General features: G+C 32.5%; 1 protein-coding gene across 1 annotated transcript; it reads left to right on the plus strand.

The window, feature by feature from the left end:
* Window positions 1-8,895: 8,895 nt before the first annotated feature.
* On the plus strand, window positions 8,896-13,905 carry LOC116139283 (glutamate receptor 2.7-like). Its single transcript, XM_031424962.1, has 5 exons — window positions 8,896-9,187; window positions 10,908-12,238; window positions 12,400-12,712; window positions 12,822-13,228; window positions 13,324-13,905. Exons 1-5 carry the CDS (start codon window positions 8,911-8,913, stop codon window positions 13,903-13,905), a joined length of 2,910 nt encoding a protein of 969 aa, XP_031280822.1. The 5' UTR covers window positions 8,896-8,910.
* The last annotated feature ends 2,205 nt before the right edge of the window (window positions 13,906-16,110 follow it).

Below are 16,110 nucleotides of genomic sequence, written 5' to 3' on the forward strand. Positions count from 1 at the left end.
TGTAATCTTAGCAAACAATCTGTTAATATTTTTTGTCAAAATTATGTTATGGTAGACAATGAATTGTTGAGCAAATATGTGCACACATCGTTCTTCTATGCAAGCATCTATTGTCAAATACATTTTGCTAAGTGGTGTTTTCTCTTTGTTGTCTTGCAATTTTGATTCATCATATTCTAGTGTGAGCTAACTTTATAGGTATCACAATTTCCTTATATGGTTCTAAAGTTTGTAAGGCTTTGTCTATGGTCCCGCAAGAAAGAGAAAAGATATGTTTGTGGTCCAACAAAAAGTTGGAATTCTTTTTGTCCTCCACATGTTCAGCTATGTCAGGCTTATGTGTTTTGCCTTTTTATTTCATGTGTGTGCACAATGGATGTGTGCTTGCACACTTATGTCAAACATTTGCTTATTGCATTTTATTTCGCGATTTACTTCATGTGTGCACACACTTTTTTGCTGTGCTAACATTGCATGTCTGACTTACTTTTGCACAAGTTGCGTTTTTATCTTTATCAGCTAAGATATTTTTTACAGAAGTCCCAATATCCTCTTGTGGTCTAGGGAAATAAGCTTTTTCCCTTTTTGGTTGTGGTCCCAAAAGATAGATGAAATCTTTTCCATTTTTGGACCAACATATGTAGTCCTTGTTTGTTGACTTGGCATAAATTATTGAGAATGAAATTTGTCTATATCATCTTCATTGTTGCTCATTTGTAAAGCTAACCTTTTAATAATTTATTTGCTTGAGCTTTGAAATTTTCAGAGAGTTTTTATTCCTCAAAGGTTCACCTTATGTTATTATGCCAAACCTTTATCATCTCATATCCTGATTGAAAGGCAGCTAGAACTTGGTTCCATTGTTGAAGCTGGAGCATGGCTTTGGCGTTTGAAGCTTGGGTGGAGCTCAAGTGTTCTTCGAGTGTGTTCCCGACGTGAAGAGGTCCTTGGAGCAACAAAACATTAGAGATTCAGATGGTGGTGTTTAGTGTAGCTACAACAAGGAGTTCTCTTTGCTGTAGCTAAAATCAACTTTTAACTATATCTTATAATGTTTGTTGTTTAATGGATTTGCTTCGATCTGGACAAGGTCCCATGGATGTAGGCTAAGAGTAGTTTTTTTGCCAAACCATGTTTATGCTAGTATGCTTTACATTTATGGTTTATGGATGTTGATTCATGCTTAACTTGATAACCATTAATCAACTTGGTAAAAACTTCCGCTGCACTTTAAAAATGGGTACCTAAACATTAATTAGATTTCACCAACTCTAACACAATCAACTTTTATTGTACTAAACTAATAATTAACTAGAAAGTATAAATCTTAAGCTTGTACCTTAATTGCATTCATATCTCATGCAAAGAGTAATTTATATTCCTGAACCGATCTAAAGATAATTATATTTAATGTTACAAAATGAGAGTTTTATTTTTACCTCTTCTTTCTTTTATTTGGTGGCATATAGAAAAAGTTTGTCTTATATTATAAAGGAATTAATAACATTAATCCCCTTAAGTATGATACAATAACAAAAATCATTTAGAGGTTTTCGAAATAACAAAATTCTCTATTGTTAAGTTTTAAGTGTTAAAATAAACAGTAGAATGACAATTTGATAATATTTACTAACTCACAATAGTGTAAATTATAACGGCCAAGAAGGCAAACTTTCAGATTCAAATCCTACAAAAAAAAAAAAAAAAAAAAAAAAAAAAATAAAAAAAAAAAAAAAAAAAAAAAAAAAAAAAAAAAAAAAAAAAAAAAAAAAAAAAAAACCCAACTCAATTGCAAAGACTCCCTAAATATACTCAAATATGATTAGAGAAAGGGAGAATATAAGATGATATATTACTCACTACCAACTACATTATTAAATTAAGGAGGGTCTGAACCCAATTTAGAAAAGTCTGTCTCCCCAACCGGTTTAATGGTTCATTAACAATTCATTAATGATAAAGAGATTTAAGTTATTTCGAAAACCTCATAGGGATTTTTATTATTATATCATACCTCAGAGGATCAATGTTATTAACTCTATTATACAATGTGAAATATCAAACTCGCTCTTAAGCAAGAGACACACTGAACTAATTAATTGGGGAAATTTGGGGCAAATTGTAAATGGTTACAAATCAAACGAAGTCATCAGAGGTTCCTTTGAGATTTTCCATTGACCAATCTTTTAGCACATATAATTTTCTTCAATTTTTCAAGTTTTTGAAGGTATGTTTTCTTCCTTAATAATTATAACATCCAGCTTTCCGATTGAAAGTTTCTAGTTTTAGGGCTTAATTCTTTTCTTTCCTTTTATTTTTTTAAATATTGTTTTGATAATTGTGTTATAAAATATAAAGGTACTTTTCAGTATCATTACCTGGAAGTATCATGATAACTAAAAAAAAACAAGGAGATCATTCTGACATTCCCAAATAATCCGACAATAGCACATACACCTGTCACCGTGATTGAGACCTTGCTTACAGAATTCTAATTCAAATTTCACCTTCTCGCCTAAATCGACTTAAATTATGTTGATGTCTTGAGACTTTGAATTCTCAATCCTTAGCTCCATATTTTAAGTTCATTAATTTTTAAGGATAGATTACAAGTCCACTTGCCCACTACTTAATTAACTCAAAATTTTTAATCCAACTTCATTTTCAATCATCCCTTTCACTCAACTTTCCTTGATAGTGAAAACACATAAAAAATTCATAATGTCTAACGAAAATTTTCAGTCTAATGTTGATGAATTTAACAGTGATTAACCATGATCCTAATCTAAGTATTATATATCATACGTAGGATTGATTATTTATAAAAATAATAATAATAACAATAAGAAAACCCAAAGAAAACTCGTAAAAAATAAAAAATAAAAAAAAATAAAAAGAAGTAGAAGAAGAAGTCAAACGCGTACCCAAATGAAATGTGGCAAAACTTCATTAATCTTTATAAATTAAATATGTTGATGGTTGATTATAGAATATGATGACGGCGATACTAGAAGACGGTAACTTGAGAACAATGTTTGATATAACAAAGGATGGTTCTTGGAAGGGAAGCCAGGGTTTGATCTATGATTAAACATTGTGGTTAAGTACTCGTTCAAAGGGTCAAATATTCCTCCACTACGTCTAGAGTCTCACTGCTTAATGCTGACTGCGGAGCCTAGTTTCAGATTCTTGCTTTTCAATGACTTGATTCATTGATTCAGACTTTGAAAAATTATTATATATTAAAAGAAGTTGAAATTAAATTAGAAGATGAAAAGTAAAATTTTTGACTGGGGGAGAGGAGATACTCTTTTAATTGTAGCTAAGTTAGGTCTCAAGAATATTCTTCAAAATGATAGTTTGATTTGGTCAAGGTAAACGATTATGATTTATCAATGAGACAAAATTATATCTGTAAGTATTTAAAATCAGACATGACCCACTCCTATTAATAAGGAGTTAATGACAAATCATAGCTTTGAGTTTCAGACAATTTTTAAAGAGTTTTGCTATAATTCCTTATCATCTCATCCCACCTTTACTTTACACACCTGGCATTATTCATTGAAATTACTTGTGACTGCAATTGATCAGTTACCTATATACAATATGTCTACAATTACAAGGCCAAGTGGGTACGGGTAAAATGGATAGGAGTTCTAAACGGATAATAAAATATAAAACCCATACCCAACCTTTGCGGGTCACCTATTTTTTTAACATATTCTTCGATATAAAATCAAATAAAACTCAAATCAAAGTTATATAATATAAACGATTGATCAACTTAAAAAACCTATTAAAAAATCAGTGTCAAATAAAAAATCAAATGGAAAAGTAAAACTTCTACAAGAGGCATAATTATGTTACCAAATAACACCATATAATAGCGAATATATTATCAGATTACTTCAAAGAAAGATCATTAGTCAATGGTGGTTTAGTGGATTCCCTTGATTTCGTAATCCCTAGATTGTTTAATGGCACAAGAAGGCGAGCGTTATCCATTTCATCATCTGCAATATAATTAACAACTATAAATATTTAATATCTTATGACATTAGTTATCTTACTATATTAACCAACGAAAATAATAAAACATTTGAAATGTTATATTAACATGTTGCCTTTAATTTCATATCTGTATAGCCCAAGTTTAAGTGCATATCAAAGATTATGCATTATTTTTAGTAGAATTAGTCAATTAGAAACCCTAATTCCTTTTTTCTTCATGTCCACCTGCCCCCAAAAAAAAAAAAAATGGACCGGGTACAAGTACTATTCCCATGGGTCCTATATATATTAACTCGTACCTACTTAAAATACGTGGGGTATGGGTGGACCCATAGGTACAGTACCCATTTTATCAGGTCTAACAATTACATATATTATTTAGATCTAAATTTGATATTTAATTTTGTATGATATATACAGTATTACTGCAACATTAATTANTTTTTTTTTTTGAGAAATTCTTCAAACACAAGAGGACGTTAATGAAAGTCAAACAGTATATACGATGGATGCGCTCTTATTTTAATTTCTCTTCCCATTTTTATGTGGCACTGGCATTTTTATTCCATTAAGTGTTATCACCATTGAATGAGCAGCATGGCGTCATGTGGAGCAGCTGGAGTATAATTTGCCGATAGGCCTTCTTTGTATTGTCTTGTAAACTGAGGAAATCTCGTACATCTTGAAGAGTAATTCTAATTATTTTCCCTATCTTGAAAAAACTTTGTTTAACGTAATAACATTAGAAATTTCACTTTTTTGTTCTTTTATTTGCTGGTCTGTTAAATAAAATAAATTTCATTTATTCATAGAACATGTTTGATTGGGTTGATTAAACAAAAAGGTGTGATACATCAAACGCGTTTAAAAGTGAGGTACTATATATATATATGTTAATAAAAAAAAATTATGGTAAATTACAAAAGATTACCAATGAAATGAAGTCATCAACTTAAGGAAGGTAACTTAGAGATTTGAAATTGACCATTCTTTGAACACATACATCTTTTGATAAATTTGTTATGAGTTACAAAATTAATACATGTTGCTTTTCAGTATCATTACCTGGAAGTATCGTAATAACTAAAAATTAAATTGATTTCGACATCCAATATTAATTCCGGTGGTAATACGTAGATTGTGACTATAATTGTCATCTTGCTTGGTTACAGAATTTTAATTCAAATTTCACTTTCTCCTCCAAACTTACTATTGAATTTAAATTGATGTCTAGAGACTTTGAATTCCAACTCCATAGCTCCATATTATTATTTAATTAATGTGACGCATATGGTTACATTAGATGTCCACGTGCTGAAGACTATAGAGTAGGTAAAGTGATTAACACAAAATTAATAATCCAACTTGATATTTACAATCATCCCATAATTCACTCAACTTTCCTTGACAGCGAAAATATATAAAAACTTCAGAAAACAATATACACTTATTCACTTCACATGTATGGACATAACAGTTTTTAACATGTAAACTTTCTAAACTTGTCGAAAGTTTTTGTCTTTTAACAGTAGTTTTACAGGTTCACGTATCAAAATTTTTAAAATATTCTAAAATTAATTTTATATATAATGAGAAAAAAACCTGTTTACCAAGAAAAGGAGTCAATGGCTACCCAAATGATGCGGCATGACTTCATTAATTTAGTTAATAATCTTGGTGGTTGATTGTAGAATCTGATGAAGATGGGGATTTAATTAAGAAGTTAATAATTTGAGAAAACAATATTTGACATAACAAAGGGTGGTTCCTGGAAGGGAAGCTAGGATTTGATGATTAAGCATTGTCGTTAAAGACTCATTAAAGTGTTAAATATCCTATCCTCTACTTCTAGAGTTTCACTGCCACACAACCCATTTTCAGATTCTTGCTTTTCAATTTTATGACTTTCAAAAATTAGTTAAAGATTGAAGAAGTGGAAATAAAATTAGAAAAGTGAAAAATAATTTTTTTGACTAACTGTGCGAGAAGAGCAGATACTCTTTCGATTAGCCAACAAGGATATCAGTCCATATGTAGATAGTTTGATTTGGTCAAAGGAAAACGATTATGGTTTATGAATTAGACAAAATCATATTTAATCTTACTTGTCCGACTCAGACATGTCCCACTCCAATGAATATGGAGTTACCGACAATTAATTATAAGTCAATATGTTACACAATGAGGGTTTCACCTCTTCTTTCTTTTGGTTGGTGGCATGTAGAAAAAGTTTGTATCGTATTATTATACAAGAGTTAATGACATTTTTTTTTTTTTTTTGGATAATCGAAGTGTTTGGGCCAGCTTACGCATTCCTCAACTAATTCTCGAAGCCCATTGAACACTTTACAAACCCAAAAGACTAGGTAAACTATAATATTATTTTGGTATTGTGGTACGTAGTCCCGAGGTTTGAATAAAGAAACTCGATAAATAGGACAAACCTTCTTTACCGCCAAACCAACCACTTGGAGTTAAGAGTTAATGACATTAATCCTCTTGAATTATGATATAATAACAAAAATCTTTTTGAGGTTTTTGAAATAACATAAATCTCTCTCCCGTTAAGTTTTAAGTGTTAAAATAAGTAGTAAGAGGGCAATTTGATAATATTCACTAACACATAATAGTGTAAATTTTAACGGTTTATTAACAATTCATTAACGATAGAGAGATTTCTATTATTTCGAAAACCTCATAAAGATTTTTGTTATTATATCATACCTAAGAGGATCAGTGTCATTAACTGTATTGTACAATGTGAAGCATCAAACTTGCCCTAAAGTAAGGGACACAATGAACTAATTTATCAGCAAATTTGGGGCAAATTGTAAATGGTTACAGAACAAAGATTTTCCATCGACCATTCTTTTACCACATATAATTTTTCTTCAATTTTTGAAGTCTTTGAAGGTACATTTTCTTTCTTAATAATTATAACATCCTGCTATCCGATTGAAAGTCTTCTAGTTCAATGGCTTAATTCTTTTCTTTTTTTTTTTATTATTGTTTTGATAATTTTGTTATGATTAAGTTACAAAATATAATGGTACTTTACTACTTTTCAGTATGATTATCTAGAAGTATCATAACAGCTAAAAAAATTAAATTCATTCTGACATTCCAATAATAATTCCAATACTAATTCAAATTTCGCCTTCTTGTCTAAGTTGAATTTAAATTATATAGATGTCTTGAGACTTTGAATTCCCAATCCTTAGCTCCACAATTTTTGTTAATAAATCTGACTTATAAGGTTAGATTACAAGTCCAGTCACCCACTACTTAATTAACTCAAAATTTATAATCCAACTTGTTTTTTTTTAATCATCCCTTCCACTCAAACTTTCCTTGATAGCGAAAACACATATACAAAATTCATATATATATATATATATGATGGTGGTTTATTATAGAATATGATGGTGGGGATTTCAGAAGTAGGTAACTTGAAAACAATGTTTGATATAACAATGGATGGTTTAATTGATGATTAAGCATTGTGGTTAAATACTCATTCAAAGGGTTAAATATTCCTCCACTACTTCTAAAGTCTCACTGCACAGCCTAGTTTTAGATTCTTCCTTTTAAATTACTTGATCCATTAATTCTGACTTGTATTTTTAACTCGGGGAGAGGAGATACTCTTTTAATTGTAGTGTAAGTTAGGTAACAAGGATATTCTTTAAAAAGAGAGTTTGATTTGGTCAAGGTAAACGATTATGATTTGATTTGGTCAAGGTAAACGATTATGATTTATGAATGAGACAAAATCGTATCTCTTGAGTTGTTAAACTCAGACATGTCCCACTCCTATGAATAAGGAGTTAGACAATTTAGTAAAGGATTTTTTTTCACCCAAATAATGGTTTAATGATATTTTCTTATCCATAGACTTTTAAAATACCACTTTACTATACAAATATATTTTCCGTTTCTGATTCTGACATCATTGCAACCCTACACCACCAGCATTGTCTTCTTTGATCACCACTCATCAAAACCCCTCAAACCCTACTCTCGCCGACCTTTCCAATTGCCGACTATCAAACGATTAGGGTTTGTGCAACCATCCCTCCCAAGTCAAATTCTGATCAATCTTAACCACCGAAATCCAACATTCTACCACCAAAAGACTCACGACCTCCCATCTTCAAAAGCCCCAATAGCATGGACCAAGTTTACTCACAGTTCATCGCTGAAATATAAATTTGAGTAGTAAAATAGTATTTTAAAAGTCCATGGGTGGGAAAGTGTCTGTTAAGCTGTTATTTGGATGAGAAAAAGTAGTTAACTCTAGACAATTGTTAAGGAGTTTTGCTATAAACACAATCAGATGCTTTATCATCTCATGCCACCTTTACATTACACACCTACATTATTCATTGAAATTACTTTAACTTGTGATTGCAACTGATCGATTATATATATATATATATATGTGGATTAAGTGAGCTAATTAATGTTACAATAATACTATATACGTATTCAAAATTGAATCTCATATATATATATATGAGATTCAATTTTGAATACGTATATAGTATTATTGTAACATTAATTAGCTCACTTAATCCACATATTTATATAAAAAAAAATTATAAAATACTTGAACATTTTGGTTGCTTCTTCGCTACAAATATCCTATAGTTTGACAATAGGAGCTTGAAATTTTCCTACAATAAAAGTCAGCAAGAAATTTTCTTTTGGCAAGTGAAATTAGAAAATTCTTGCTATATTTAGTCCTTCCCATATAGTACTCTTCCTTCTTCTAGGCTTCATATATATATATACATACTTTTTAAATTAAATAGTATCTCGATTCTCACTATATATATACAAACAAGTTAAGCTATCAATTGTCTAATCTAAACTCTTAGTATCAAAGCCTCAAAGATGAGACAGAGACCAACCAATCTTGTTTCTTTCTCTTTTTTTCTTTCTCTCTTTTTTTCTTTCATCTTCTTCAAACACACGGCCATATCACAAAACACAACAATCCCAGTTAATGTGGGCGTGATTCTTAACGTAAATGGAGAATTTGGGAAGATGAGTTTGAGTTGCATCAACATGGCGCTTTCAGACTTTTATGCCACTAATTCTCACTACAAAACCAGGCTGATTCTCAACACCAGACACTCCAAGAGCGATGATATTGGTGCAGCTGCTGCTGGTACGTAAACTACACCTCCCTCTCTTCTTTCGCTGGTTGTTTGTTTAGCCATTTTTGTTATAGCTTAAGACTTAAGCTCCTGATCGTCATTTGATAAATATAAGCAGTGGCGGACCCAGGAATTTTGCCAAGGGGCCCTCCGCGGCTTCACTATTGTTTGCCAAACAATTAGTAAAACTTTAAAAAATAACCAAACCTTAAACAAAGAAAATAATACAATATCAATAATCTAAAAGAAAAGAATAAAATAACACAATACTTTTCTATTTGAATAAATCTACGATAAACAAAATTTTGAGTAAATGTGTTGAGTAAACCCTGAACAAAACCTTCTTTTATTTTTTTTTTAATTTTTTTTTTTGGCTTCCAAATATTATAATATAAATTTTCATGATTTTGATCAGACCTAACCTAAGGTAAAATTAACCAAAACTTAAATCAAGTCAACATTGTGTTGACGTTTAATATGAATTAATAAAATAAAGAAGAATTTTCTTGGTATAAACATTAATAGTAACTCAAATTTCTTTAATAATTTTGAACAGTTGAATAGTGATGTTTGAAATGTAGGAAAGTGGCCGGTGGGTGAAGGGTGAAGAATAATCTCCTTTAAAATATAATTAAGGTTTTAATTTGGAAAAGTATGAACATTCTTAGACACAAAACACAAAATAAATTCATAAGATACATGTCTTTTCCCTCAAATTAAAATAAAAAACCTTCAAAAAACACGTGTGATTCAACCCTAAAATAAACTAAATTAAAATAAGCAATACACATACCTAAAACTGATAAAACAGAAAACATAGCTAATTGTGACATCTTAAGTAGTGAAAACTTCAATAACTTTAGTCTTCAAAAGTTTTAAGAGGGAATATCATGAGAAAGATAAAGAGGGAATGAGAGTATAAAGAATTTTAGAGATAAAATCATAACAAACAAATAGACTTCGTAGAGAAGAAAAGTGGAAAGAGTGCGTTAAATTTTGTATATGACGTAGATTTAGAATATATGTGTGTGTGTGTGTGTGTGTGTGTGTGTGTGTGTGTGTGTGGGGGGGGGGGGGGGGGGCGGGGGGGGGGGGGGGGGGGGGGGGGGGGGGGGGGGGGGTGGTGGGTGGGGGCCAGAATTCATGTATAATAGTTTTAATTTTAATCTGAAAATATCAAAATTGCTCTCGAGGTCGTCAATCTCGGCGGCAACATGTGAGAAAATAAAAAGCAGGAACAAAAAAATCTTAACTTGTACTGCCATAAATAGAGTTTCAGACTAGTGAAGGAGTCACTTGCGAGTAGAAGTCATTAAATTGAGCTCATTAAATGAAGTGTTTTGTTTGAACTTATACTTCGTCTCAAAATTCTGAAGAGTTTAGACTGTGTAGAGGAAGAAATTTAGCTCAGTTTTTACAATAAAAGTATGAACTTTGGATGCAAATGATTTGATAATATCTTATTAATAAGTGGTTTAATTAATTAAATCATTTATTGATTTGTATATGTAATATTAATTAATTTAGTTTTTTACTATATTCTGTCCCACTTCCGTTATTTTTTCTTGGTAAATATTGTTAGCGTCCTTGTCAGAAGATATTTATTAGATATAAATGAACTTGAAATTTGTCACTAATCTTCGAAACATTTGTTGAAACAAAGATTAAACTTTGATACATTTAGATTTAGAAATTTAATTGAAGAGAAGAATCTTTTTGCCTATTTTACAGCTCTAGACTTGATAAAGAATGTGCAAGTGCAAGCCATAATCGGACCAGAGAATTCTATGCAAACCAACTTTGTTATTGATCTTGGAAACAAATCTCAAGTGCCCATTCTCTCATTTTCTGCAACAAGCCCTTCTCTTACTTCCCTCAGAAGTCCATATTTCTTCCAAGCTACGCAAAATGACTCCTCTCAGGTTGGTGCCATAACTTCAATTATTCAAGCCTTTGGTTGGAGAGAAGTTGTGCCCATTTACGTGGACAATGAGTTTGGTGAAGGAGTCATACCTTATTTAACTGATGCATTGCAAGCTATTAGCACAAGCGTCCCTTACAGAAGTGCCATTTCTCCTGTCGCTTCTGATGACCAAATTGTTGAAGAGCTTTATAACTTAATGACTATGCAAACTAGAGTGTTCATTGTGCACATGTTGCCTTCTCTTGGCTCTAGGCTTTTTACTAAAGCAAAACAAGTTGGAATGATGAATCAATGGTATTTTTGGATTTTTACTGATGGATTAACTAATTTTTTTACTTCATTGGAGCCTTCAGTGATTGAATCAATGCAAGGAGTGTTTGGTGTAAGGCCTTATGTTTCTAAAACTAAAGTGCTTGATGGTTTTCGACTTCGATGGAAGAGAAAATTCCAACAGGAAAATCCAAGCCTTGCTGATACTGAACTGAACATTTTTGGATTGTTGGCTTATGATGCTACAATGGCACTAGCTATGGCATTTGATAACATTGGTATTACAAACTTTGGCTTTTATATGACATATGTTTCCACCAATGCAACAGACCTTGAAGCTTTTGGTGTCTCCAGGAATGGTCCTAAACTTCTTGAATCATTATCAGTAACTAAATTCAGAGGCCTCACTGGAGATTACATGTTTGTTGATGGGCAGTTGCAGTCGTTAGCTTTTCAAATACTCAATGTGAATGGTGATGGGGAAAGAGGGATTGGATTTTGGACTCTAAAGAAAGGGCTAACGAAGAAATTGAATTTAACAAGTGCATATTCAACTTCAAAATCCCATCTTGGATCTATTATATGGCCAGGGGACTCTACATCTATTCCAAAGGGTTGGGAAATTCCGACTAATAAGAAGATATTGCGCATAGGAGTGCCAGTGAAGAATGGTTTTAGAGAGTTTGTAAAAGTCATAATAGATCCTACTACTAACAAAACAATAGCAACTGGCTACTGCATTGATGTCTTTAATGCTGTAATGCAAGCATTGCCATACGCTATCAATTATGAGTTCATTCCCTTTGCACTATCTTATGGCATTAGCTCCGGTTCATATAACGATATGATCTATCAAGTCAAGCTTGGGGTAAAAGTTCTTATCCTGCCTAGTAGTGTAGTTTTTATTTGTAGTATACTTTATATAAAAATACAAAGAAGTATGTGCTCATAGAATTTTTGCAAGCATTAGGAGTGCATAGGCTTGATATGATGTCTTATTTGATCTCTATTTTTTGTAACTATGAGCAGAAATTTGATGCTGTGGTGGGAGATATTACAATTGTGGCCAATAGATCACAATTTGTGGACTTCACCTTACCATATACCGAATCTGGAGTGTCAATGATTGTGCCAATCAAAGACAACAACAAGAAAAATGCATGGGTGTTCCTGAAGCCCCTGACATGGGACCTTTGGATAACAAGTGCTTGTTTTTTCCTTTTCATAGGACTGGTCATCTGGGTTCTTGAGCACAGAATCAATGAAGATTTTCGCGGTCCGCCTGAGCATCAAGTTGGAACAAGCTTCTGGTTCTCCTTCTCGACCATGGTTTTTTCACACCGTAATTTCTTTCACCATTTATAACTTACACTTCAAGTTATCCCTTTTTAGCAACAATGCAAGGTTTTACATTAATGTTATTAGCTAATTATCTTGAATTGAGTTCGCAGGGGAGAGAGTGATAAGCAATTTGGCTCGATTTGTGGTGATTGTCTGGTGTTTTGTAGTCCTCATACTCACCCAAAGCTACACAGCTAGCTTGACATCACTACTTACGGTTCAACGGCTCCAGCCTACTGTTAGTGATGTAACAGAATTGATAAAGAGAGGGGAAAATGTTGGGTTCAAGCAAGGTTCATTTGTTTTGGGAATCTTGAAAGAATTAGGCTTTAAGGAAAAAAATCTACGGGTTTATGGTTCAGTAGAAGAATGTGACGCCCTTTTTAAAAATGGAACTGCAAATGGCGGTATAGCCGCTGCTTTTGACGAAGTGCCATACATTAATTTGTTTCTTGGAAAATATTGCTCCAAATATACCATGGTTGAACCAACATTTAACACAGCTGGTTTTGGCTTTGTAAGTTCTCTAAACTCTCTTAGTTTCTTGAATTTCTCACCTCCTCTGTTGTGCTTATTTCTAATGGAGATCTCTATTCGTTTGATGAGCTGTAGGCCTTCCCACTTGGTTCACCTCTAGTACCCGATGTTTCAAGGGCGATCTTAAATGTGACCGAGGGACCAAAAATGAATGAAATTAAAGATGCATGGTTCAAGAAAAATAGCTGCCCTGACCCGAGCACCTTAGTTTCTTCACACAGCCTTGGCCTTAATAGTTTCTGGGGGCTGTTTCTCATTGCTGGCATCGTTTCAATCTTGGCTCTCATCATTTTCATGGCCATTTTTGTTTATGAGCATAGGGAAGTCTTTAAAAAATCGGATCCCAGATCATCATTATGGTCAAGAATTCGTACATTGTTAAGAATCTTTGTTTCCAAGGACCTTAGTGCCCATACTTTCAAAGAAAAAACTGGCATCCAAGTCCATATTTTGGGGGCAGCTACACCTTCTCCTCACAATCACTACCCAGCAAGCCCCTCAGGCTATTCACAACATACATGTTTCTGTGGAGAACAAGGAACACCTTCAACTGAGTATGGTGATCCAAATCCTGATCCAAGTGGTCAAGCACCTCAAGATATTGTTCCTGTTGTTGAGCCCACTAGCCCAAATCAAGAAAGACCTATAAGTCCTTAAGTAGTCCATGATAATAAATAATGTAGATATTCTCCATGACTCATTAAAATAACATAGTTACTTATTTAAATTGATATTGAAGTAACTATAGCTTAAAAGGCAAGCCAAAGCTTAATGAAATTCTTGTGTGCTACATTCACTTAGCTTTTCTCCTATTTTTCTTTAAGTTGTAAGCTATATTGTTCTGTAACTAGTGTTGGTTATTTAGTTGAGTAAGTGTGCTTAATCTTTACAATGGAAGATCTTTCAAAGGCATTGCCCGAGTGATTGAGGTATTCACTGAAATGTTTCATATATATTTTCTTTGTTTGAGAGTCAAATTTCTTTACTAGTACCATTAAAATTATGTGTTTCCTAAGAACTTGAAGTGGGGTTATCAATTTCTCTCACTGCTTTGTGTTGGATGTTGTAAGTCAAACTATACAATTTTTTTTTTTTTTTTTTTTTTTTGGGTAATTAGGGTGTTTGGATCAATTTGTGTGCATCTCAACTAATCTTCGGAATCTATACAGGCCAAATAAGTCACAAAGGTGGTAGATGACCACTTTGTGAGACTCAAACACAAAACCTCTAGGTAACCTACTCAGATGGCTAAAGTCTTGCAATCCGGCCACAAGCCGAGTGGTTAGTCAAACTATCTGATTGATTTCACGTTTTTTTTCTTTTTTATATGATGAGCAGTAATTTACCTATTACACTTGTATTATACTTGTGGATGTGGTATATATAATCCAAGGTGCAAAAATGATTTTTGAGTTGAACAAACTTTAACGAGGCTTAAATAAATTACTTTGTTGTTTGATATCACCTTTATTTTTTTGCTAAAATATATTATAGTAAATCCTGTTGAGATTTCCTAAATATTTCCAAAATATTATGTAATCTCTTAATTTTATCAGTTTTAGGATACTCATAATATTTTTAATATCCTGTAATCTCCTAATTATGTCGGTATATTGTAATTGACATAATTATGAGATTCTATAGATTGCATCTCCCCTATATAAAGCCTGTAACTATCAATGTAAATATCAATGAATTAAAATATCTAATTTTTCACATGGTATCAGAGCCACTCTCTGATCTAAAAAAAAATAAAAAAAATTGCTCATTGTAGAGCAGTCACCAGAAAAAATCACCGGCAAGTAAACATCCATCCAGTCATCGTTAATCCAAGAAGGAGAAAACGACACAATTAATCAAACCCACCAACCAAACCTCCAACTTTGGTCACCAGAAAACACCATCCTACCCATATCAAATTGCCAAATACACATATCAACAATCTTCAATCAAAACCATCAACCTCAAACCACACCATCAAATTGCCAATTCAACATTACCAAATTTATCTGATCGTCAACAAAAAACAAAAAAAAAAAAAAAAAAAAAAAATCGGCGTTCTGTTAATGTCTCAACCACTGCCATTGCAAACCCAGCCGCGAAAGAATTGGCTTTCTACTGCTATCTCAACCGCTGTTGCTGCCAACCTAGCCGAGAAAACTCTGATCTTCCCTTGATCTATTGCTATCGTCGCTGATCTGCCATCGACAACTCTGACCTGCCATCGATTTGCTGCTACCATCGTCTCCACAGAAAGGAGTTTGTGTTTTTTTATCTTTCAAATCTCTTATTCATTTTTTTGTTTTTGTTTCTTTTATCTTTAGCAAAAATAAATAAATAAATAAATAAATTTAAAAAAAGTCAAATAGCCAAGGAGTTAAAAAAAAAAAGGTTAAAAAAAAAGTCATAAGTAAAAAAAAAAAAAAAAAAATATGTGGAGAAATTCTACGAAAAAACTCGATTCCAAATTTGGAAGTAAGTTGCTTAGAGGTTAGATGAGAGGCGACCTACTTAATCAATCGCATACCCTCTAGTTCTATTGGGTTCCAGACACCTTTTCAGGCTCTTGGTAAAGCAGTGAATGCTCCAACGGTCCTGAACTTACCACCTCATGTTTTTGGCTGTATCACCTTTGTTCACCTCCATAAACATCAATGCAACAAGTTGTCCCCTCGTGCATAGAAATGTGTTTTCATTGGGTATGGTGTTCATCAAAAGGGGTATCAATGTTATCATACTCCAACTCAACAAACATTTGTGACGATGGATGTTATTATCCATGAAGAATTGATGTATTTTTCTTCTGAGTTTGAACTTCAAGGGGAGTATTGTGAGGAAGAAATTCAGACTCTTGACTATGTT

This window comes from Pistacia vera, unplaced genomic scaffold (genome assembly GCF_008641045.1).
Source record: "Pistacia vera cultivar Batoury unplaced genomic scaffold, PisVer_v2 Contig35, whole genome shotgun sequence".
NCBI classification, from domain to species: domain Eukaryota; kingdom Viridiplantae; phylum Streptophyta; class Magnoliopsida; order Sapindales; family Anacardiaceae; genus Pistacia; species Pistacia vera.